General features: G+C 39.1%; 1 protein-coding gene across 2 annotated transcripts in view; it reads left to right on the plus strand.

The window, feature by feature from the left end:
• Positions 1–23235, plus strand: part of calcrl2 (calcitonin receptor-like 2) — an 87392-nt gene that overhangs the window by 55467 nt on the left and 8690 nt on the right. For both annotated transcript variants that reach the window (XM_060937632.1, XM_060937633.1), the window contains exons 4-8: positions 7922–8029; positions 8202–8314; positions 10129–10220; positions 16114–16237; positions 18475–18628. In XM_060937632.1, coding sequence (XP_060793615.1) covers positions 7922–8029; positions 8202–8314; positions 10129–10220; positions 16114–16237; positions 18475–18628 — 591 coding nt within the window. The remainder of the gene's footprint in view (positions 1–7921; positions 8030–8201; positions 8315–10128; positions 10221–16113; positions 16238–18474; positions 18629–23235) is intronic.

Consider the following 23235-nt stretch of genomic DNA (forward strand, 5'->3'; position numbering starts at 1 on the left):
TTAAAAGGTCACAGGTCAAGATTACTGTGAGGTCAAATGTCCATCCCCAAACTTTGTGAACACCATATCTCAAAGACTAATGAAAGGAATTTCACCAAACTTTCACCATTTGTGCACTTTGGGACAAACATGAACTGATTAGATTTTGAGGTTAAAAGGTCACAGGTCAAGATTACTGTGAGGTCAAATGTCCATCCCCAAATCACAACTTAATAAGGCGTGTAGTCTACCAGGTGGAGGCATCCCCATCGACGCCGTTGGTATCGAGTTCTATCTAGTTCATCTTCGTATCAACGTAGTGCCGCAACTGCAGATATCGATAGAAGTCTTGTTTTTCTAATAAATGTGTTCTTTTAAGCGTTTCAAAACTGAGCAGTTTTTCATCTTTCATTACACTACATAAGGCTGTTATACCCTTAGCTATCCAATCCTTGAATCAAGAGTCCAATTTATTAGGTGTAAACTCTGAGTCATAAGCACACCATTTAAGAGTCGTAATATCGCTCTCAAGTTCATGTTCCTTTATGATAGTTTTCCATGTTTTAAGGGTCCATTTCACCCATGGGTTATCAATGTTATTTATGTGGGTTTGTAGGTTGTTATCAGCTAAGATTGCCTGTATGGGGATGGAGGGTGTTTTTTCCTCAATGTTTTTCCACTGAGCAGTATATGACGGGTTGCACCAGCGTATCACTGCTCTCATCTGCGCTGCCAAATAATAATATCTAAAATAAGGCAAGCCCCATCCTCCCTTTTGTTTAGCTAGCTGTAAAGTTTTGAGACAGACCCTTGGTCTTTTACCTTGCCATATATACCTAGATAGCATTTTGTCCCACTCGTTAAATTGGTTTTGGTTAATCTCTATTGTCAGGGTTTGAAATAAATATCAAAATCTTGGCAATATATTAATTTTAATAGAGTCAATTCTTGAACTAAGGCTGAATAAAGGAATTAAGTTCCATCTCGCTATGTCATCCTTTATTTGTTTATGTATAGGTAGATAGTTGTGTTCTGATAATTTTGTAAGATCTTTTGGTAGGTTGATGCCTAAGTATTTAAAAGACTCTGTTTGCCACGCTAAGGGGTAACTAGTTTTGATTTCTCCTGGTGGGCTATAATTATATGAGAGTAACTGGGTTTTACTTATATTGATTTTGTACCCTGATAATTGACCGTACTGCTCAAATGATTGCATCAATTTAGGTAGCGAGTACGTTGAGTGCTCAAGGTACATCAAAATGTCATCTGCATAGCAGGCCAGTTTATATTCCGTCCCTTTAATAGTGATTCTCTTGATGTCTTCATTTTGTCTAATGTACTGAGCTAGTGGTTCCAAATATAATGCTAAGAGTAATGGTGACCATGCGCAACCCTGTCTGGTGCCCCTTTCTAGGGTAAAATTATTTGATAAATATCCATTGATTTTAATCCTAGCAGTAGGATTGTCATATAGTGCCTGTATGGTTTTAATAATTGTATCATGGAAGCCGAATCTATGTAGGACTCTGTAGAGAAAGTTCCAGTTGACCGAATCGAAGGCCTTTTCAGCATCTACGCTTATCACAATAGCTTTAATTTTATTTTTTTGTATATGATCTATAATATGTAGTGTCTTTTGTATATTGTCTTGTGTTTGGCGTTGACGTATGAAACCTGTTTGATCGTTATGTATCAATGTTGGTAGGAACTCTTCTAATCGTTTGGCCATGATAGAGGTAAATAGTTTATAGTCTATATTAAGAACAGAAATTGGCCTAAAAGATCCACACTCCATTTTTATCCTTGCCTTCTGTTGGTATGGCTGAAATTATTGCCTCCTTCCAGCTGGGTGGTGTTTGTGCTTTTTTTAAAACCCAATTCAGTGCGGGAAGTAAAACAGATATTAGTTCTTTTTTAAATTCCTTGTACCACTCTGCCGTATAACCATCAGATCCTGGTGACTTGCTTAATTTAAGCCTACTAATTACAACTTTTAATTCTTCTTCAGTTATATCCGCAGTCATTATTTCATTTTATTCTTCATCTAGAGTGGGTAAATCTAGGGGATTCAGGAAGCTGTCAATTTGGGTTACACTCCTACCAGGGACTTCAGAATATAGGGTTTTATAAAACACTTCAGAAGCTTCCTGAATTTCATTTAGTTAATTTTTTATCACTTTTGTTCTTGGATCCCTAATTTTATGAATTGTATTTTCGGCTATCTTTTTTTTTTTTTTTTTTCAGTTTCCACGCCAATACTTTCATAGATTTAGAGCCACTTTCGTAGTGTCTCTGTTTCAGAAACATTAAGTTTTTCGTATCCTGTCCCAAATCCAATTTATGCTTTCCTTCTAATTCCTTTACTGTAGCTTGTTTTTTAAGTCCTCTAATTTTTTATTCCTATTTTTTTCTTAAATGAAGATATTGTTATAATTTTCCCTCTTAGAACAGCCTTCAAAGTATCCCATAACATGGGAGGTGAGACCTCTCCAGTATCATTGAACTCTAAGAAGAGACTAATTTCGGATTTAATTTGTGTCTTTAAAGACGGATCATTCAGCAGGCTTGAGTTCAATTTCCATGTATTATTTTTTGACCGCAGGTTAAAATCAATGGATATTGGTGCATGGTCACTTAGATCTATTGTCCTGATTCCACAAGTATGTATTTTATCTTTATCCTTCCCAAATGTTGTGAAATAATCTATTCTTGTATAGAGAATTCCTTCTGTTAGAGAAAAAGCCTCGCCATATGTCAATTAAGCCCACCTCCTCAAAAAGTATATTTACTTTCTTATATAGGGACTTCATATCATGGGTTTTTCTACTAGACGAGTCTAACTTTGGCTGTAGATGGATATTTAAATCCCCTCCACAGATCAAAAGGCCTTCTGTTTCCGTTACCATAATATTAGTGATTTTTTGGAAAAAACTGATATCACTCCCTAGGGCTGCATAGACGTTCAATAAGGTAATTGGATTCCCATCTATCTTACCCCTTACTAAAATAAATCTGCCCTCCTTATCACCCATTTCGAATACTTTTTCAAAATTTAGCTTGTTTGAAATGAGGGTAGCAACTCCTCTCCTATGTCCTGATTTGTATGAAGAAAAAAACAGATTAGTGAAGCCCATTTTTTTTATTTTATATGCTCCTTATCTGTCAAGTGGGTCTCCTGTAAATAAACTACATGGGCTTGTTCTGTCCGTACTTTAGATAGGATTTTACTATGTTTAATTGGGTTCAACAGCCCACTGACATTAAACGAGATGAATTTTACTTTGTCACTAGCCAAGTGTATTTACTTGTAAGTGTATCAACAGAATAAACAAAATGAGACTGAACAGATCTACTCCCTGAACAAACAGGAACACCGAACATAAGTAAGAGATAAGGAAAAAAAAGAAAAAAATGTGATTCCAAGGCTGGGGTCTCTAATAGATGACCCTGAGCTAAGCTAGATAAAACGTCTAGCTGAGGGGGAAAGCCTCTCCCACCTATTGGCTGAGGGCCCCCACCATGGCACTCGGAAAGAGGAGGAAAAAGGTCTTTGTTCATTACACAGAAAATGTGTCCTTATGCATCCCTCGCCTGTATATATTCTCACTGAACTGAGGTAAAGGTATAAATGCAAGTATCTTGAAGTGAATACAACACCACCTATTTTAAGTTCTGTTTAGCTCTCCGACACTTTAAAAGTCAATTAGAACTTATAACTCCTCTGGAGAGGGTGAGGGCTGCCTTCTGAAGGCTCGCAGTCTCTCCTTGATACTTTTCTCTCGCTCCTCACCTGTCCCTCGCCGGCTCGGTCTTCCCACTGTTTCCCAGGCGGAGCGGGACAGCTGCTCAGCCAGACTCTCCCTCGGTGTAATCATGCTGACTGGCAGCCCTCTGTCCTTCATGTCTATGGTCGCTTCCTCTGCTGTCCGATACAGTTGCGTCCCATCCTCGTAGAACACTCGTAGTTTAGCTGAGAACATAGTCTGGAAGTGGATATTTCTCTGGACTGCTGGGGGGTAATCCTGGTCAAAGTATATTAGTCTCCCGTTCAGGAAAACCTTCTTCTTTCCCCAAGCCTTGCTCAGAATCTCTTCTTTAATCCTGTAGCGGAGGAATTTGACTATTATTGACCTCGGCTTATCTTCCCTGTCTCCGGCGGGTCTTGGCGCCAGCATGCAATGCGCCCTCTCGATGTCAAGCTCCTCAGTTGGGGGGATCGCCAGCATGTCCCGTAATAGTTTTCCCACAAACTCCACCATAGATGATCCCCCGGCTCCTTAAGGAACATTGTATATCCTTAAATTCTCCCGTCAGGATCTCCCTTCATGATCGAGTAGCTTGTTTTCTTGCTGATATATGACTTTTATCATCTTGTTCAACACTTGCTCCACGTTTTGAACACGGTCTTCCACTTTTTCAATTCACACCTCTGCCTCCGCTATTTTTTGGTTGACGTTAACGATTTCTGATTTAATATTGTTTAGTTGTTCTTTTGTGTCTCTTCAGAAGTCCTGAATTTCCTCCAAAACTTTGGTCAGACTTGCGGCGTCATTTGAGTAAGGGTTAGCATTAGCTCTGGCATCTTGTGCCTGTGTAGGGCAGCTGTTCTCTGGATTTTCTTCATTTGCAAGCACTGCATCTGTGTTTTCTTTGTTTGTTTGCTTCTTCCCCATTCTTGCCCTTCTTGTCTGTTCAAGTAGTACCTGAAAACCTAGTATTTGACAGTCTAGCGGGGCGAAATAACTATTTTCTCGAGGGAGCTGTTACTTTAGGCTGCCATTCAAGATGATGATGTCACCAGAACCCCCCAAACAAGCTGTTTTTAATTGTAGGTATTGTATTTAAAACTGTATGGATGTTCCAGAAGCCAACATAAAACCATGCATGCAGGCCATTCTCACTCAAAAGGGATTAATGATCCAAAAGTGGAGTCTGGTCTATTAACACAAGAACTTATTACCATGTTTGTGTACAGCAAACAAGCAAGTTATTAAAACCAAGAAGTACACTCAAAAGAAGTGGATATAGAAACCACTCAATGGGATAGATCCTTACACACTAGTAAAGAAGGATCTTTCCTCTGAAAGAAAAATTTACTAGCTAAATTTAACATTAGTAGAATAAATTTTGATCCGAACTGCTAAGACAATAGTTATGCATACTATTAATTAACTTAATGTGAAGATAATTAACAGATACAATAATCAACAGATTTTAAGTTTTTTTTTAAAGATTGTGTATATTTTTAGTCTTTTGCATTTGTAATTATTTGTGTCTGTACATGCATGACCCCACCAGCTCTGCTGATCAACTTATCGTGTTTAAATAAAGTCATTCATTCATTCATTATGAGCTGGAAAATGATCCATCCGTTGAGTTCCCCAACATCTCGAACTACCTCGTGCTGCAGACATCATTCTACACAGACACACAGATGAAAACCTGGAAGAGTGTGAAGGTGTACAACTTTTTATATGTGGCTGGGTTAAAGACCTGGGGATCAAAATACTACAAGATAAATCCTGTATCATTTGTGCCCGGGTAAGGAGGAATTTCTGGGCTTTGTGCGCGTCTTTGCGATGGTTGCTAGCACGGGCGATTGCTCTAAGACAACGAGGGAGGCTCAGCCTCCTCTAAAAATGATGAACATCATGTAGGATGAATTGCGCTAGGCTTATGTTATAGCCGACCTTATAACATTGCTATTTCAGATCCAGAATCATAGAAATATATGTGCTCAACCCAACTACAGTGCGAAATCATTCCATTATAACTTTCCCCAGTTCGCCTAATGTGTGCGTGAGTTTTTCCCCCTCGTGACAGCGCGATGCAGCCCAGTCTCAGTGGATTGGGAGCTATGTGCTTGTCAATCTCAAAATGCAAGACGATTATTGGACAAATACTGCGAAAATGCCCGCCCACGGAGTCTCACGGACTCCCAGCCTCAGTGGACTTCAATGGCATTTGGGAACTATGCGCTTTTCAATCTCAAAATGCAAGACGGTTATTGGACAAATACTGCGAAAACGCCCGCCCACGGACTCCGAGCCTCACATGGGAGGGACATGGCAGTTTCCGCGAGGAGACTGGTGATTGGTGAAAGCGGCCGGATATTTTCTTTGATTGACAGCTCGTTTCAAATATAGACAGGCAGCGGACAGTGTTGCCAGATTGGGTGATTTCCCGCCAAATTGGGCAGTTTTAAGTGCATTTTGGCGGGTTTTGAACATATTTTGGGCTGGATAACGTCAGCAGTATCTGGCAACATCAGTTCAGTCTCATGTGGATTCGCAAGTGCTGTGGTGTATTGTAAGAGATCGGCTTACATTTCGATTTCATTCATTACATACGGTTTCTACCAGCTTTTTTAGTTTGTATATATTTTCATTGTAAATAAAGTGTAAATATAGTGTTGTCAAGTTTGCTATCTTAGTTCCAGAAATTTTTTTTATTTGAGTGACTGAACTTGAACTTGAGGGGTCTAGTCAGCTAGCAAGAAAGCTGCGCACGGATGCCAAGCATTACTGATTTAATTTTGGCGAAGCCATTTGCCAGTCTTCCTTTCGAGGAAAAAATTAAAATTAAAGAGCAGGGTAGACCAACGCCTCAAACTGACTTGGTGAAAAAGGTAGGGAATAATACTCGTTCCTTTCAGCTCTCCTGGTACGAGAAAGTGAATTGGCTAACAGCAAGTGACCCACATCAACAACAGTAAATAGGCTACTTTAGTAATATGTCATGGATGGACCAAAAATATAGAATCTATTTAAAATGTTTATGCTGAGTATATTATATTGGAATATATGTTTTTCTGGATATGAATTAAACACCGCTACAATTTGGAAAACATTTTTAAACAAAAACACAGCCGAGGTCAATTTTTAAACAACATGCCACAATTTTAAAATATAAAATGTTAAAATATACCCCCCCCCCAACACCACCATCATATATATTGGACAGTAGGCTAATGGGCCAAAAGAACCTGTTATTTCACAGTTTGTGACCCTGCCAACAATCAGCCAGATCAGAGGCAAGAGTATGGGCAAAATTGATGTGTTTTTTCTTTCAAAATCTGGAAATATCGTAACCGACCAGCCTCCCCTGTTTGAAAGACTACCAGCCGCCACTGGTTGCTAGGATGCAAGAAGTTTTAGTATTGGGTGTAAACAAACCACAGCTGCTCAATTCTCAATCCTCTCTGCTCTTCTCTTCCAGCAGGCATCACAAATCCATAATTTACCCGCAAATGGATTTATTTATTTATTCTGGCCACTGCGCAGGCACGTGTGTGTGCGGGGGGGTAAATGCAAAGGAGGAATGTGACAAAAATAAAGGCTTGTTCTTCTTAATTTACCCACAAATGTATTTATTCCACTTGAAAGGTGAACGTCAAACCAGCTACTGGATTTGGGACACTACGACATCCTGAACTATTTAGTATTTGGCTTCAAACTTGAAATAAATTTGCGGCCCACTAGATGGGGCTTCGTGGTTGAGAAACAGTGCTTTAGATCATACTCAGATTCTGTTGTTTGCTGCCTCACTGTGTTACCTGCTCTACCCTTTTGTATTTTTGGATTGTGTTTTGGTATCATCAATAAAGCATTACTGTATATTGATCTTAAAGAGCCTTCTGAGTCCAATACATTACAAAAACTTTTTAAAGTAGTCATAGTATTACTTGTTATTGGACTGAAAAGGAAATTTATCAATGTTGAAATGTCGATATATAGTTGTATATTTGAACAATCTATTTTTTTTTTGACAAATGTGTTTTTCTGTTGTCTAATGACTTTTTGTGGAAATGACCTGATTTATGAGTCATTATAGAAAAACTAGTTTTGGAGGCAATTTAAAGAAGACAACAGTGTGTTCATTTATGAGTACTGTAGAACATCTAGGTATGAAAGTAACATTCTGTGCACTGCTGCCCCCGCAGGACCGTACTGTAACCGCACGTGGGATGGCTGGCTCTGCTGGGAAGACTCGGCTCCGGGAACCGCCATGCAGCAATGTCCTAATTATTTCACAGACTTTGACCCGACAGGTGGGTAGTCACATTTTTAGCTCATCATGCCTGCCAAAAGATGTGGAAAGATTCTTGACAGCAATATAGAGAATGTGTATTAGATGTTTTAATGAAAATTGTTTGATAGAACATTGTCAGTATTGACAATTGCTGTGATGTGACTTTGCTGATCTGATCTTTGCTTTTCCAGAGAAAGTAACCAAAGTGTGTAACCCGGATGGACAGTGGTTCCGACATCCAGACAGCAACCGACTGTGGACCAACTATACCCTGTGCTCAGCATTCACCAAAGGAAAAGTCACGGTTGGAGCATTTCTTCATATTTTACTGTGTACTGGCATGCCGAGGACTTCTAGAAAACAGTATTAAGTCAGCAATAAAACACTTGGTAGAAGTGTGTGTGTGTGTGTGTGTGTGTGTGTGTGTGTGTGTGTGTGTGTGTGTGTGAGGCGGGTGGCCTGCCAGGAACAGGACCTCCTTAAAGGTGCTATGTGTAAGAACCGGCCACCTGTCAAATTTATACTCCACACTCCAAACAAATAGGGGGCAGTATATCACCTGAAAGTTGGGGTGTCCACCCATATCATAAGAAATAAGGGAATGCACAGTCCCTTTTTCCAACCAATATCACTGTTCAGTGCAGGAAAAGAGAAAGACACGTTGAACACCCGAAAGGCTACCAAAACTTCATTAGATATTCTTCATGCATGTTTACAAGAGAAAAACATACCAACGGACATCGAAAAACTGGAAAAGAGACATGTCGGAGACATAAAACTTCCATGCTAGCGAGCAAATGTGACAGTTTGTAAACAAACCTGGCCGCCAGGTTTGCTTCGTTAAATATGGAAGCCTTTGAGCGAATTTTGAAAGAGAAAGACGCATTGAACACCCAAAAGGAATGTGTCTGTTTAATAATAATAATAATATTGTCTGGCTTTTTTCATGGTATATCAGATATATTCCATTCAGCTAGCATGATACTGAACGAGTCTTCAATATTTAACATGCACATTTTTCTCTCATTAGTTATCTTTGTAATTGGTGTGTCTCTTCAGAGTGACCCAGGATGTGACTCATCCATTTGTATGCCGGTTTACCTTCAAGGAGACATAATGATTCTTAATAGCCAAGGCAGAAAAGTCCTACTGCAGTACACTGAAACTACGCATTTGCAACCAACAGGAAAGACATAAACCTAAACACAAAAAACATGAGGACAGGGAAACGCTAGTACCTCGTACCTGACTACATCTGTGTTGCCGTTCTACATGGTCTTTTTTCCAAGAATCAAGATGTCAATCTGTGTTGATATTAAGCGTAGATATAGTGTCCATGCTGTAGCTGTCTTCTGGACACTTTGACTGTCACACTCGCTTCTTCATTTTGCAGCAAAACCCAGTATGTTTTCTTTTTTAATCTGAAAAGTGGTCTCTAATATAATATGTTACTCAGATACAAACATTTTTTTTTGTAACATTTAATTTTGTGCTGGAAAATAAATGTTTGGAACTTTAAAATGTTTTTGTACTGAGTCAATAATGTAGAAGCCATAAACTAGAAATCTATAACAAAGTTTGCATGAAAAAATAGTGGGCCTAAGACTTTTGCACACAGTACTGTATATGTTATTTTCTTAGATTGAATGAGAAAGTGGCACTGTAAGGGATGTTTGGGTTGAAGCGAATCATGTGCCACATTAAAATGATCAGTACAGCTTCACTATACTGAGTTAAAAGTGTTGAATATGATCCAGTGGCATGTTCCCCCATTTGCTGCCATGTACAGGGATGTGATGAGGCATGGATTTCTTTTCCACAGCGCTCATGTTGATCACCACTAATCAGTTTCACTCCACTCAGTAATCACATTACTGAATGCAGTTCCCACACAAACCTCCACACAGCTGCAATCGATAGCAGTCACAAACAAGAACATTTGCTTTTCATCTCTCCATTCAGAGTCTTCTGAATGTTCTACACAGCAATATGCTGGTAATAGAAATCAAAGTCGATTATGGAGGCTGCGGAAGGAATCACGAATGCCAGATGATTCAGAAGACAAATGCAGAAAGCAGTAAATGAGCACATTTGCTTTTTCTTATCTGCTCTCCACAGGTTGCATTCACCAATTATTATCTGGCAGTGCTGGGTCACACGCTGTCTATGGTCTCCCTACTTATATCCCTTTTCATCTTCTCATATTTCAAGTAAGTACCGAGCATTATGTAAATAGGCCACACAAAAGGGGTGTTCACACAGCACATATTTGCATCGATGCTGCACCGATGTATTTTGTTGCGATATATCTTACACCGGTGTAAATTTTGTGGAGCGTTCACACGTCACAAACCTGCTTACTAGAGAGAAGCGTGTTAGCACCGGTGCAGCCCCACTTGCGTTCACACGGCAGTTTTTGCGACTGTGCTATACGATAGTAATAATGCGGAAATGAAATATGCGCATGCGTGAAAATGTACTTCCTTTTCCCGGTTGTCATGGCATCACGAAGCGCCGGGAAAACAACGTGGATGAAGACACCAGTGTTGCCAGATACCGCTGACGTTTTCCAGCCCAAAATATGTTCAAATCCGCCAAAATGCACTTAAAACCGCCCAATCTGGCAACACTGGAAGACATGCAGTTCTGTTGTTGTTGATATTCGCCATTTTGGAAGCGCAAAATACCAGGATGCAAATTATGCAATGCCCGTATGTAATCAACGCTCCTCACGCGTAGCGAGTCTACCCCTGTAGCATTCAGACGTCCCATTTTATATTGGTGCTGCCCCGCAAACTAGCATTTACTCCGGAGTAAATTTCTTAAACCACCTCCCGAGCAGGGTTAGATTTGCACCGGTTTAAGCAGCTTTCAGGGGCTACACCGGTATAACTTTGTACCGTGTGAACGCTCTACCGGGGCAGCCCCGGTGCTACACCGGAGTAAAAGTTGCCGTGTGAACACCCCTAAAGAACAGTCGAAAGAGGTTCTGTTTTATTACACTTTATCACAAGATTACAAATAATAGCCAAATCCGTGCAAGGTTAATAAACGTCAAGACTCAGATTAGCATGTGTATAACATACCAGAAATACACTCACCGGCCACTTTATTAGGAACACCCATGCAGCTGCTATCTGTTTTATGCAGTTCTCTAATCAGCCGATCCCTTGGCAGCAGCACGATGCATAAAATCATACAGATACAAATCAAGAGCTTCGGTTAATGTTCACTTCAAACATCAGAATGGGAAAAATTGTGATCCCAAAGTGCGACTTTCTTTCACTGTGACATGGGTGTTGGTTGAGCCAGATGGACTGGTTTGAGTATTTCAGAAACTGCTGATCTCCTGGGATTTTCACACACAACAGTCTCTAGAGTTTACACAGAATGGTGCGAAAAACAAAAAACATTGAGTTGAGTGGGCGACAGTTCTGTGGGTGGAAACAAACGCCTTGTTGATAAGAGAGGTCAGAGGAAAATGGCCAGATTGGTTCGAGCTGCCAGGAAGGATATAGCAACTCATATAATCACTCTTTACAACCGTGGTGAGCAGAAAAGCATCTCAGCATGCAACAGCAGAAGCCCACACTGGAATCCACTCCTGCCAGCCAAGGACAGGAATCTTAGAATCAAGAACAAGTTCCTATTAAAGTGGCCGTTTGAATGTTTAATGAATATATTAAGGACCTTGAGCTAAACCGGAGATGCTAGCCCTATGCATTGTTTGCATTTTTTTTCATGCCAAAAATGTTTTTCTATTCTCACCTACTGTTGTATAGACTTAGAGGGTTCATTTGTAGTGGTGATGTGAGAGGTCTTTTCAGTGAGTCAGATGATTTAAATAAGAGTTGACTCCTTTGGTTTCCAAATCTGGTTTTCTTACTGCAATTTTGTTCTAAAACAGACAAAGACAGAGATATTTTGATCAATATGAATGGATTTTTATTTTGTAATAAATGATAACATAGAGGACAAGTTTCAGTGCTATAACTAATCATGAGCATGTTTAATTAATGGGTTAAATAATTCACTCTTAAACAAAAAAAATTAGGGCTGTCAAACGATTAAAAAATTTAATCGCGATTAATCTCAGAATTTCAAATAGTTAATCGTGATTAATCGCATTTTTTTAAATCTATGTAAATGAATAAGGCTTTTAAAGTGAAATGTTACAATTAAAATGGTGAACACATTTTGTGCTAAAAGTACTTGTTAAAAACTGCTGGGACAAGAGAAAATGGTAAGGGAGTTTATTCACTCACATACTAGGGCCAAAAAAAAAAGATAGTGTGTTTCAGTAACATGAAATACTAAAATAAGGTCGGTAGGTAGGAAAAAGTTTTTTTTTTTCTTAATTTTTTTTTTATTTTGTTCGAAAAAATTAACACAAGTAAACATCTTACAAAATAGTATTTTGGCACAGAATCATTTATACCACACATCATAATAAAATAAAAGTGTTTTAAATCTTTAAACGAATAAAAAAAAATATCGCGAGAGTTCGAGTTATGATCTACGGAAGCGTATTGCTGCCACACTCAAAAAAATTGGCTTAGAATCAAGTAATTACGTGAAAAGATATTGTTAACAAAGTTATCACGTTTTTACAATATATTTATCATGTAATAACATAACATCACGTAATTTCATGATACGAAATTATCACGTTATTTCATGATATTTTCATGTAATAACATGAAAACACCTTATCAAGAAATAACGTGAAAATAACGTCCTAGGCTAGGCTACTTCCATTAAAAGCAGACGGCCTAGCCTAGCCTACTGTAGAACTTGGGTCGAGCAAAAACACCGAGCAAAAACATGGCTGAATCCTGAATGACTCCTATTTGTATAAATAGGGGACTACATAGGCGGCAAAACGTAGTGTTTTTCCCTGCCATGGAAGTGCACTTGTATACTGAAGAGGAAGCAATTTGCATTACAGCCGTGAATGAGGATTCAAAATGGCGGCTCGGCTCAGTTTGGCCTTCCTCCTTCAGTATACAAGTGCGCTTCCATGTTTATGCAGGAGGGCTGATAGAAGTGGTAAAACATTTTACTTTTTATCGTTTCTTTCACAACTTGAATGCGTTGAAACAAAAAATTATGACAAACTAACGCCGCTTACACTAAAATATCGAGGGAAATTTGTAATAAAAACTTTACGGTCGGCAATTTCGACGCCGAAATTCTCGGTCGGTCGGGTTACCGGAAACACACTATTTTTTTCATTTGGCCTAGGCAGTACTGAACATACAAAACACAAAATTGGATTTTGTGATGGATTAGGGAGCTGTAGTCTCAAATATAAAACATGTAGTCACATACTACTGTGTCTCAGCTCAGATATATGTGACAAAAGAAAATAAAAATGAAATAAAACTTCAATTGTGCTGGAGTTGTATTCAGTCACAGCCTATAGGACTTCACAGTGCTGTGCAAACAAAAATACATTGCAGTTGGACTTCAGTAAAGACATTTAGTGTCCTATCACAGTGCTACAGAATACTGAAATCTCACTTTACAAAAGTATTTTAGAACTGCAAAGTGCATACCAAAACCAACTCAATCACACTCTACTTTTGAAATGAAACTTTTGAAACGAAACTTCCTGTTTAACAGACCTTTCTCCATCACTCACACTTACTCTTATTGAAGCAGCGTGCGACAAGCCTCAACATGAACTACGGGTGACTCGCAGGGCCAAATTAGAATTTGCGTTAACGGCACTATTTTTTTTTTATCGCGATAAATTGAGATCGCTTTAATGCGTTATTATTGCGTTAACTTCGACAGCCCTAAAAAAATATATATATGAGTCAGTTCTCAGTGTTCAGCTTAAAGTTAGACGGCCTTTCGATTTCATAAAATCGGTGAAATTTAGTTCCCTTTGAAATTTGGTCATTGTGATATATCTCACAAAATATCAGGCCATTCTGTGGCTGGGAAGTTATTTAATTTGAGGTGATTCCCGAGCAAATAATGTGCATAAAATCGCTCGCTTCGTGCAGTCAAGCAGAGGAAGTCCATGTGTGCATGTGCAGGTTTCTTCTTTTTCTTCTTTTGGGTTTTACAGCAGCTGGCATCCAGTATTGCATTACTGCCATCTACAGGTTTACCTTTGCTGTGTGTGCACTGACAGTTCCATCATTCTGTCGCTAAACGAACAGCTGATCACACCGAGGTGCTTGCTGACCGCCGATATTTATAAGTTTGGTCCTGCGTTTCCTTTCCTTCGTATAATATAAAATTAGGTCCTACCTAATAGCGGAGCTTCCAGTCAAATGAAAACAAACATGCAACAGATGATGTACTTTGATGTGTTTCAATTTCAGTTTTATCACGAGAAGATACAGTAAATTTCTCCAAACTCACATGTATATTATTATTTTTATGACTATAAACTACAGTGTGCTTTCGGGATTTATAGCAAAATGTTTTGAAAACAAAAGATACACGATTCATGAAAACACTGACTGGATTCAGGTCAACTTGTCAGATCCCAAAGGATTTCGAAGTGATTTCAGAATCAACATCACTATTTAGAATTAAATTCCTACAACTCATCATTTCTATTAATTCGTTTTTTACACATTTTCTTTCTCTTTCAGCTTGTCGCTTTTCTTGTGAAAGATTTCTTCGCCTTTCTCTCGCTCTTTCACGGCTTCTTTCCTTTTCTTCTGTCAAAACTCTCTTTCTCTTCCTGGTTTTGACTTCATCTTTCTCTCCTTGGTTAACTTGTTCTGATATCTTTTTAAAGTTTCTATTAAAGTTTGTAAAAGTGATTATTATTTTGTTGCGCTGTTTGAGTTGTTCTCGGTGGAAAAGCCCGATAAATATGAAATTATCTGTAGACAAAAATAAGTTATGTAGGCGCGCTTGCGCTTCTAGTTCCCGCCAAAATCAAACAGCCAATCAGAATCGCGAGGGGCACGGATGTACGGACGTACACGGCTGGGATCCCTGTGTGTCCATGAAAAATCAACTCGATGGGCTGTCATATTTTCTTAAGTATGGAGCTCCGCTATAACATAACGTCTTTTCTTCTCACTTTCCGTTACTGTAGTCGGTCTTTCATGTTTCATTCGCACACTCACGTCCTCCATTGTTCTCTCCTGTTTCAAATCTGTATCCCACAATGCCTTGCGCGAATGGGGAAAACCCACCATGTGATGCGTGATGTAGCATCTTGAATTGGGTCATGGTGAAGCAGGAAAAAATAGCAGAGAATTTCGGGCCATGTGGCCCTAAATTCATTAATTGTTCTATTAAAAAAAACTAATAAAATTGGAAGTCTGTGATTTGAATTCAGTAGCTTTCAGTCTGCTAAACAAAAATAATTGGGTGTCGGGGAAAATTCTTTTTATGACCTAAACTTGAAAAATCTGAAAGGCAGTCTACCTTTAAAGAGTTGACTCAAGGAGCCAACTCACTTGCAAATGACGCATCACAAATTCATAGTTTGAAATGAAACTATTAAAAGATACTATATAAAATTACATCAGCTAATCTGTAGCACCAGTCAAAAGTTTGTACACCCCTACTCATTCATAGGTTTTTGTGTATTGTGACTATTTTCTATACTGAAGGCATCAAAACTATGAATGAAACATATATGGAATTATGTAGTAAACAAAAAAGTGCTAAAAAACAAAATGTGTTTCATATTTTAGATTCTTCAGAGTATCCAGTGTTTACCTTGATGACGCTTTGCACACTATTGGCATTATCTTAACCAGCTTCATGAGGTCGTCACCTGGAATGCTTAATTAACAGGTGTACCTCGTCAAAAGTTAATTGGTGCAATTTCTTGCCTTCTTAATGTGTTCTTAATGAGATCAAACAGTGAATATTAAATAAAAAAAATACAGTAAATAGCCCTATTCTACAACTGTAGTAATCCATATTATGTCAAGAACTGCTGAACTAAGTAAAGAGAAGTGACATCCATCATTACTTTGACATGAAGTGACTTTTAATTTATAAAAAATTAAGAAAAAACATTGAATTAGAAGGTGTGTACAAATGTTTGACTGGTACTGTATGTGTTATGAATTTGTGTGTATTACTACATGCATGTTATATGTGATGTCTATGCAGGTGTCTAAGCTGCCAGAGGATCTCTCTCCATAAGAACATGTTTCTTTCCTTCATCTTCAAATCCATTCTCATGTTGATCTTTTTAGCGATGCTCCCTAATGAGCGACTGGCTTCCACCAATCAAGTGAGTGTGTCTCGATCTGTATAGTTATTACTAAACACCAACTGTAAAAAAGAAGAAAAAAAATGAAGAAAAAAGGATGCAGTGATTAGTACCAAACAAAAGTGGTCCAAGGAAGGACAACCAGTGAACAGGCAACAGGGTTATGGGTGTCGAAGGCTCATTGATTCACATGGGGCACGAAGGCTAGCCCATATGGTCCAATCCCACAGAAGAACTAGTGTAGCACAAACTGCTGAAAAAGTTAATGCTGACACCTTTCTGTTTTAGCCACTGGTCGTCCTTCCTTGGACCACTTTTGTTCGGTACTAACCCCTGCATACCGGGAACACCCCACAAGATGTACCATTTTGGAGATGCTCAGACCCAGTCATCTAGCCATCACAGTTTGGCCCCTGTCAAAGTCACTCAGATCCTTACGCTTGCCCATTTTTCCTGCTTCCAACACATCAACTTCAAGAACTGACTGTTCTCTTGCTGCCTAATATATCCCACCCTGTGACAAGTGCCATTGTAACGAGATAATCAGTGTAATTCACTTCATCTGTCAGTGGTTTTAACATTATGGCTGATCAGTGTATAGAGGGCTACCGCATGACGTCACCACGCCGCGAGATTTTGTTAGGCGCCATATTGGAAGACCAAGTACATGCACTCACAATATAAAACAAAGTACGAGTGAGAGTAAAGTGACACGATGGATGATAATTCTGGTTATGTGAGTACCAGCTGCAGAAAGGGCACGGTATGTGGAGAAACTCGCTGTGATTGATGGGTTTGACCCATATGATAAGACTCGCGGCAAGGGAGAATGGAAACATAAGGAGGACCTGACACCAATTCTGCCATCTGTTTGCTACCCAGACATTGTAAACTATTTGTTGTTTACACCCAGTGCCTACACTGCTGATGACTTGAAGGCCTACAAAGGGCTACAGGCTTACAATTATGTTGTTAGTGGCTTGGTTCGTGATATTACAGCTGTTATTAAGAATAACCTACACATAGTTATGGCCAAGGTAATCTTGTTGATATCTTTTAATAATATATCTTTTCAGTTGAAAAATTAATACTTTTTGTTACTATTAAGGTATCCATAATTTAGTTTAATTTATCCATTATACATATGTATTTATGATATATGCCTACACAACAACTATGCTTTATTTATATAATAGGAGGGAGAGCAAGCCCCAAACCATCCTAAATTATTATTATTATTATTATTATTATTATTATTATTATTATTATTAAATTGTAGAAGTCTGGGAGGCTTGCTCCTCATCCAGTTATCAACTTGGGCCAATTTAGTATGTTTTAAATCTGAATTTCTTGCGTTTGCTTACCTCAAAGTGTCCACAGATCATGCGCAGACTTATCCATTATATCCACAGCTTTTTGCCAAGTCTCACACAGGTTTCTTTCAAGTCTACTGTTGGGCCAATAAATCATAAATAAAACAGCTCAGATTTGTTTGTTTAAGTCGTTTGCCACTCCACTTTATTCTCGTGGGTTCACATATCGCTGCCGTTATTGCCCCCTAATCACGAGTTTGTTGGTCTTCCAAAATGGCGCAGGGTCTGTTTACTTCCGGTTTCGGGTGACGTCAGTGAAATCCCTCTATAGCAATATTGATAGTTATATTATTTCAGCATGAATGACATCCAGCAAACCAGCTGTTTGTTTGAAATTTGCGCAAAAGCCATTTGTTTGTCAGTGATCACATACACTACCAATAACATTAGGATGGATTTTATGTAGGGTAGTTAGTTTAGTGTGCTCGGACTAGCCGTATATCCCAAACAATGAGTTATAATGAGTTAATGAGAATAGTGAGTGAGTCACACTGCACTGCTGGAGCATTCCACACTGGTATGATGAATGGCTAACGTTAGTATGGGGACAAGGGCAGACATACCAGTAGGTAAGCGCACCAAATTAGTGGGTGTACTTGACTTCAACTCTCGTGTCCATTGTGCAGACTCTGGCTTCAAGTTTGACAATATGGTGGAGGAATTTTGACTTGACTTCTGTAATACGGAAGGCAATGAAGCCGTGTTGTCATATCTGACTTTTAATGCTATCCCTGAGTAAATCCCTAGAACATAAAATCTTTCAAGTAGAACCCTTAAATGAAGCTACAATTTTTAGCCAACAATAGAACTATATCTATTTATTTCAACTAACATCTATTTTTTGTGTATTGTGTGTGTGTGTGTGTGTGTGTGTGTGTGTGTCAGATTGGCTGTAAAATCTTGGCGAGTCTGATTCTCTACACAGAATGCTCAACGTACTTCTGGATGCTGTGTGAGGGGATCTATCTGCACACACTCATCATCGTGGCTGTGTTTGTAGGAGAACAGCAGCTGAGCTGGTACTACCTGCTGGGCTGGGGTGAGGAGTCAAATCCATCTGATTCACTTTAATGCTGTTTATGAGTTCATTATGAATTCAGTCTTTCATCTGATTCACTAGAGTCTGATTCATTTTGCCATGAATTCATTATGAACAAGTGTTGCCAGGCAAAACAAACCTCACTCGGCAGCACTTATGTTATACCTATATGTTGATAATGGTAATATTTCTCAATCATCAGCTGTCAGGTTATAGTCCTAGGAAAATCCATGACCTTGAGTATGACATTTCAAAATCAAAGGTCATGGCGCCAAATGAAAGCCCATATGGCACTTCCTATAAGTTCATAATGGTAAATATCTGTCTACCATCAACCGTTTTCAAGTTATAGTCCTCTGAAAATCCGTGACCTTGAGTTTGACCTTTCAGGGTCACTCAAGGTCAAAGATCATGGTGCCAAATGAAAGGCCATATGGGAGTTCCTATATGCTCATAATATGCACATTTGTCTATTGGCAACCATTTTTGAGTTCATCTCATCTCATTATCTCTAGCCGCTTTATCCTGTTCTACAGGGTCGCAGGCAAGCTGGAGCCTATCCCAGCTGACTACGGGTGAAAGGCGGGGTACACCCTGGACAAGTCGCCAGGTCATCACAGGGCTGACACATAGACACAGACAACCATTCACACTCACATTCACACCTACGGTCAATTTAGAGTCACCAGTTAACCTAACCTGCATGTCTTTGGACTGTGGGGGAAACCGGAGCACCCGGAGGAAACCCACGCGGACACGGGGAGAACATGCAAACTCCACACAGAAAGGCCCTCGCCAGCCACGAGGCTTGAACCCGGACCTTCTTGCTGTGAGGCGACAGCGCTAACCACTACACCACCGTGCCGCCCCATTTTTGAGTTATAATGGAAAATAGGTTATTTTGACCGAAAGGTTGACCTTTCTGGTGACCTTGACCTTGACCCGATTACCCCCAAAATTTAATCAGGTAATCTACAGACCATTGCCCACCTACCCTGAAAATGTGAAGTCAATCCATGCAACCATCTACACTAGATTGTTAACAGACAGACACACACACAAACAAGGTCAAAGGTCATGGTGCCAAATGAAAGCCCATATATAACTTCCTATATGTTGATATGTTGATATATTTCTAACCGTTTTTGAGTTATAATAGAAATATGCAAATTTTAGCAATGACCTTGACCCCTGACATTTGACCCCCAACCGCTAAGAAAACTATGAGAGATACCCCATCGTGTAGCATATCAATGGAAGCAGAATTGAAAGATGAACATTTTGGAATTGGTTTGAAGTAAATATGATGAATATTACGGAAGATATCGCGAAAAAACAAAACAAAAACAATTTTGACTTTTTTGGTGACCTTGACCGGATGACCCTCACAATGTTGGAGGTTCTATTTGAGACCAATGCCCATCTATCCTGAAAGTTTCATGAAGATTAATGTAGCTGTTTTCCTGCAATGTTGCGAACAAACAAAGCCCACCGAAAACAATACCTTGCCTCCTGGTGGACTCCGTCCCAGGTGAGGTAATCATTCGTCTTTAGTCTGGGTCACTAGAGTCTGATTCATTTTGTCTGATTCACTTGAGTCTCATTCACTTTAGTGATGTTTAATTTAATTGCTACTGATTCATTATAAGTTAATAATGTTTCACCAGTTTAGTTTCAGTTCACATTGACATTTTTAATGTCAAATGCCAGATTTGTTTCACGTGAGTTTGATTTGATTAGATTTTTCACTTTGGTACTGTTCAGTTTGGTTCATTGTGAGTTTTTAATAAGTTCATAAGCAAGCGCCCGTTCAAATTTAATTACTATGTAATTAATGAGTCTGGAGAGGTGAGAAGTCAGATTTGATTTACTTATCAAAACTTATTCACGTTAGACTGATTCACTTTAGTGCTGTTTAATTTGATTACTATGGATTCATTCTGAGTTCAGATTTGATTCACTTTTGAACAATTCACTTCACTTTGATTCACTTTAATGCTGTTACTACAGATTCATTATAAGTTCACAATGATTCTGTTTTAATCACTATGCAGTGTTTCCCCTAAGTTCACTGGTGTGTGTGTGTGTGTGTTTTGCGGGGGGTTGCTGGCTGAGGATGATCACCTGCAGGACCCCTCCCCGCGGCTACTATTACAGAGCATTTGAACCTGAACAAACAGTTAAAGGAGTCATATTTAAGTCTTCACATTTATTTTGAGAGCAATAAAACTGCACTCTTGTTTTTGTTTCAGACCTTAAAATGGGGCGGCAATCTAATGGTAGGGGAAACGCTGCTATGTAATGATTCAGATGGGGAGATGAGACATTAAGATTGATTGATTCATTTTATTCTGATTCACCTGAATCTCACTCACTTTAATGTTGTTTAATTTGATCACGACTGATTCATTATGAGTTCATAATAGGGGTGTAACGATTCATCCACTACATCGATGAATCGATTTATTTTCCTACGATCCAACTACAATGATCTGTGCTCGGCAAGTTGGCCTTCCGGACGACATACATCGATCTAATATCGTTTTAAAAGGTAATCAATCGATTGTATCGATACTAGGAAATAACGCATTGGATTTAAGCACGTCAGACTTTATATTGGTGTGTTTTTTTAGCACTTTTAATGATAAAGGCGTTAAACGTTACCCGATTTAGTCTGCCTGTCTGTGACGTCACCGTCACGCGCCAGCAGCAGCACAAATCAAAACATAGCATGATGGCGGATAGAGGAGAAGCCGGCGAGCGGGAAATTTTCAAACCAGCATTACGGTCCAGTAATTGGTTAAATTGGTTGCACTTTATTTTTGAGATATAATATTGTAATATTTTTGTGTTGGAAAAACAAAAGCAGAAGTTTTAGAAGTACAACCCCGATTCCAAAAAAGTTGGGACAAAGTACAAATTGTAAATAAAAATGGAATGCAATAATTTACAAATCTCAAAAACTGATATTGTATTCACAATAGAACATAGACAACATATCAAATGTCAAAAGTGAAACATTTTGAAATTTCATGCGAAATATTGGCTTATTTGAAATTTCATGACAGCAACACATCTCAAAAAAGTTGGGACAGGGGCAATAAGAGGCTGGAAAAGTTAAAGGTACAAAAAAGGAACAGCTGGAGGACCAAATTGCAACTCATTAGGTCAATTGGCAATAGGTCATTAACATGACTGGGTATAAAAAGAGCATCTTGGAGTGGCAGCGGCTCTCAGAAGTAAAGATGGGAAGAGGATCACCAATCCCCCTAATTCTGCGCCGACAAATAGTGGAGCAATATCAGAAAGGAGTTCGACAGTGTAAAATTGCAAAGAGTTTGAACATATCATCATCTACAGTGCATAATATCATCAAAAGATTCAGAGAATCTGGAAGAATCTCTGTGTGTAAGGGTCAAGGCTGGAAAACCATACTGGGTGCCCGTGATCTTCAGGCCCTTAGACGGCACTGCATCGCATACAGGCATGCTTCTGTACTGGAAATCACAAAATGGGCTCAGGAATATTTCCAGAGAACATTATCTGTGAACACAATTCACCGTGCCATCCGCTGTTGCCAGCTAAAACTCTATAGTTCAAAGAAGAAGCCGTATCTAAACATGATCCAGAAGCGCAGACGTCTTCTCTGGGCCAAGGCTCATTTAAAATGGACTGTGGCAAAGTGGAAAACTGTTCTGTGGTCAGACGAATCAAAATTTGAAGTTCTTTATGGAAATCAGGGACGCCGTGTCATTCGGACTAAAGAGGAGAAGGACGACCCAAGTTGTTATCAGCGCTCAGTTCAGAAGCCTGCATCTCTGATGGTATGGGGTTGCATTAGTGTGTGTGGCATGGGCAGCTTACACATCTGGAAAGACACCATCAATGCTGAAAGGTATATCCAGGTTCTAGAGCAACATATGCTCCCATCCAGACGACGTCTCTTTCAGGGAAGACCTTGCATTTTCCAACATGACAATGCCAAACCACATACTGCATCAATTACAGCATCATGGCTGCGTAGAAGAAGGGTCCGGGTACTGAACTGGCCAGCCTGCAGTCCAGATCTTTCACCCATAGAAAACATTTGGCGCATCATAAAACGGAAGATACGACAAAAAAGACCTAAGACAGTTGAGCAACTAGAATCCTACATTAGACAAGAATGGGTTAACATTCCTATCCCTAAACTTGAGCAACTTGTCTCCTCAGTCCCCAGACGTTTACAGACTGTTGTAAAGAGAAAAGGGGATGTCTCACAGTGGTAAACATGGCCTTGTCCCAACTTTTTTGAGATGTGTTGTTGTCATGAAATTTAAAATCACCTAATTTTTCTCTTTAAATGATGCATTTTCTCAGTTTAAACATTTGATATGTCATCTATGTTCTATTCTGAATAAAATATGGAATTTTGAAACTTCCACATCATTGCATTCCGTTTTTATTTACAATTTGTACTTTGTCCCAACTTTTTTGGAATCGGGGTGTATTATTATTATTATTATTTTTTCAACCTAAAGTGTTGGTTGCACTTAATTCAAATAAAATGTCAATGCATTTGCCACTAATTGTTGTTTACTTGTTTATTTATATCCATAATTATACCT

Source organism: Neoarius graeffei, chromosome 13, assembly GCF_027579695.1.
Source record: "Neoarius graeffei isolate fNeoGra1 chromosome 13, fNeoGra1.pri, whole genome shotgun sequence".
Lineage (NCBI taxonomy): Eukaryota > Metazoa > Chordata > Actinopteri > Siluriformes > Ariidae > Neoarius > Neoarius graeffei.